Raw genomic sequence first — 3224 nt, forward strand, 5'->3', positions numbered from 1 at the left:
ACGCACCTAACTGTATATTATTCCATATACAGTTATAAAAACTAATTATTTACTCCGTAATTTCTGCAATTCGCGCTTCTACTACTACATACATACATACATAACGTAGTTATTTACTAAAAATTAATATAGAAATGGAGTAAAAATTTAGTTTTGGTGTCGATTTACTTACAAATAATGTATTTAAAGTTATATAATGATTAGCTTAACATGGTCAGCCTGGTATTTAGATTCGAGTAGTTTTTCGAAGGCCGCTGCCTCGGCATTCTTAACCATAACTACTACTTTTAGCTCTGTCTTAGCTTCTATAGAGCATTTGATCGTGTGTGTGTAACAATTGCTTACAATACTTGCAATTAGTAATCGTATTTGTACATTACTTTATATACATATATCTACATTTTCAATGGCTGTTCATATTACTTGTATACTTGTCTGGTGTTATGTTTTTGCTTCATTTGTACATAGTTACTTACAATTTTAACAATATATATACCTATATACTCATGTAATTGCTTTTAAACCTATTTATTGGATCTTCTCTACGCGTCTTAAGCTATTTTACTAATTAGCCACTTTCTTTTCAATTTAATCCTTCAACACGTTTAGCTGTGCGCGCTGGTGATTACTACATGTTCGAGGATGTTGACGACAAGTTCGAATTGGACGTGATTGATGATGAGCAAGATTTCCTCTCCGAGCAGGAGAGTGAGAAGAAATTGCAGCGACGTAAAACGGTTATACACGTGAGTACAGAAAAATATTCAATTACACCATATATATAAATATGTATAAGTATGTATGTATTCAACGAGTATTTTGTATAAATAAGCTAACTGTTTTTGTGCTACATAAAGACATGCCTACAAACAAATGTAGTATTTAAACATATGCAACGTAATTGCTGTAGCCGCAAAGTTGGTAACACACGGCTAAATGAAAGTACAGTGGGTGTCACAAATATTCATACGATTGTATTTAATTATTTGTGCACAGAAAGTCCGAATAAAATTACTCAATCCATATTTAAGAAATATATTCGCAAAATATCTTTCTTTGATCTTGGAACCCTAATCCTATCTTAAATAAATATACATATATGTACATATCTAAATGAAATACATCATTATATACAGGCCTCCGAATTTATTACAAAAGTAAATATTAATATTCAATTAATTTATTTTTATCTAAATGATAGGTTCAATGTGAAAGATATTAGACTGCTCTACTCTTTCTTAGTTTACCACTCAAAGAGTGCATTTTTTATACTATGTGAAACAGATATATCGTTATTAGAGACAGCATTATATATACAAGGCTACGAATTTTTATATTCAAAAATTTTAGATTAAAACTTAAATTCAGAGTTGGTATTTAAAATTCAAACTTCGAGCTTTTTTTATAATAATAACAAATTTTAAACCATTCAATAACCTCCGAAGATAAAAACGTAAAAGCTAGGCGCCTAAATGTAGGCAACATGCCTCAAAACTAGTTTACCGTAATTGAAATTAAGGGGCTATTTGGTGATGCATGCCAAAAAAGAATAAATTTTGAATAAAATTAAATATTTGACAACTTTATTTATAAAAAATTTGAAAATTTTAATTTTTTTTTAATTGTAGCCAATTCTAACTACATTTATTTATTAAGCGAAATGCGACTAAAATAATACAAAATTTTTAAAGCAGATTATCCTTTTGCTCAATAAATCACAAATATTTTAGAAATAAATTGGAACTTTTTGCACCCTACAACAGGGAAAACCCTTCGAAAAAATATAAAATTTTAAACATTTTTTTTTATTTTNTAATTAAATTATATTAATTAAAAATAAACTTAGTAAATATTTTTTCTTTTAGAAGTTACTAAATTAACTCATATAGTAAGGTTAGGCATGTTATTTCAGCGTTTTTTGTTTTTAAGTCTGCTTAGTATATATATTTTTTTGAAAGCATTTTTGGAGTTGTGCATTGTTGCAAATAAATTTACTTACATTTTTGTGCTATAAGAGGAAAAAAACTATAAAAAAAATTGGTAAAAAAAGCGAATATTAAATCTAAATATTTAAAGAATCATAATTCTACAACAATTTTTAACTATGTTTTTAAAAAGTTATTCATTATTAAATAATTTATTGATAACAGAGTGCAAGGTTCATAGTTCCATAAAAATTTTTTTAACTACATTTTTGAAAATTTATTCATTATCAGAAAATGTATTTATATCCGATTGTAATTAATATTTCTACTAACCATACGTTTTTTAAACTAAAATCTATTTTAATTTAGTATAATGCATATTTATTCCAAATTTCTATTTTCTTAGAACTACAAAATTTCATCCCCATTTAAGCTTAAAATTCCCAGTATTTTTTCACATTAAAAAACAGTATTTTTAATCGTAAGTGTTATTTTGCATATTTTTGTTTCCTTAGATGCGCCCGATGCGCCTGTAGGCACTGTTGTCGTTGAACAATTAAGGCTGCCACACAAGAAAGGTTTAATTTGTGTTCCACTCTTTTTTTTATGTATGAAACAGTTTTGGTTATTGTGGAAAGTTTAATCAATTTTGAAAACCAATAAACAACAATGAGCAATGAAATCGCCATGCAAAGTACTAAACCCACGCGTTCAACTGGTGGCTGAGCCCCTGCCAAACTAACAAAGAAACGTTTAAACCCTGTCTCTTATACACATCTTGACTCGTTCGAACATTTCGACTGCCGTTTGTCACGTATGATGTGCTCCAAGCTCCAAGGCCTTAATTAAAGTGGGATTGTCCGCATAGACTTTAGACTTTGCATATCCCCACAGGTAAAAGTCTAACGGTATGATATCACACGATCTTGGTGGCCAATCGACCGCCCCAAAATGTGAAATTATCTTCTCAAAGAAGTGTTCTCTCAATAAATCCATTGATTGTGTACATTCTCAGCTACAGCTGCTTGCTTGGATTACCTTAAATCCATAACAATTCTCCTTACAATTTATTTTATTAATGGGCAGATTTATCATTCCAATGGTACACATGAAGAAAGTAGRTATACAAACGGCGTCCATGATTCCCACAAACTGACTAGCCGAAAAACAAAAAACAAGGAAAGCAAATTGCATGTTAAAAGTAGATGACAATCGACGGAAATAGGATTTTTTACAAGACTTGAAAATTATATTCTTTGAATCGTTTAAAGCCAAAATTTCATAATTTTTTGCAACTAT

General features: G+C 29.2%; 1 protein-coding gene across 1 annotated transcript in view; it reads left to right on the plus strand.

Annotated features, from left to right (window-relative positions):
- Positions 1 to 3224, plus strand: part of LOC108966599 (piezo-type mechanosensitive ion channel component) — a gene marked incomplete at its 3' end in the record, with an annotated part of 89886 nt that overhangs the window by 69400 nt on the left and 17262 nt on the right. Inside the window, 1 exon segment of the mRNA XM_018929590.1 lies at positions 610 to 746. Within this exon segment, the coding sequence (XP_018785135.1) occupies positions 610 to 746 (137 nt within the window).

This window comes from Bactrocera latifrons, unplaced genomic scaffold, assembly GCF_001853355.1.
Source record: "Bactrocera latifrons isolate USDA-ARS-PBARC rearing strain unplaced genomic scaffold, ASM185335v1 scaffold_165, whole genome shotgun sequence".
Taxonomy (NCBI): domain Eukaryota; kingdom Metazoa; phylum Arthropoda; class Insecta; order Diptera; family Tephritidae; genus Bactrocera; species Bactrocera latifrons.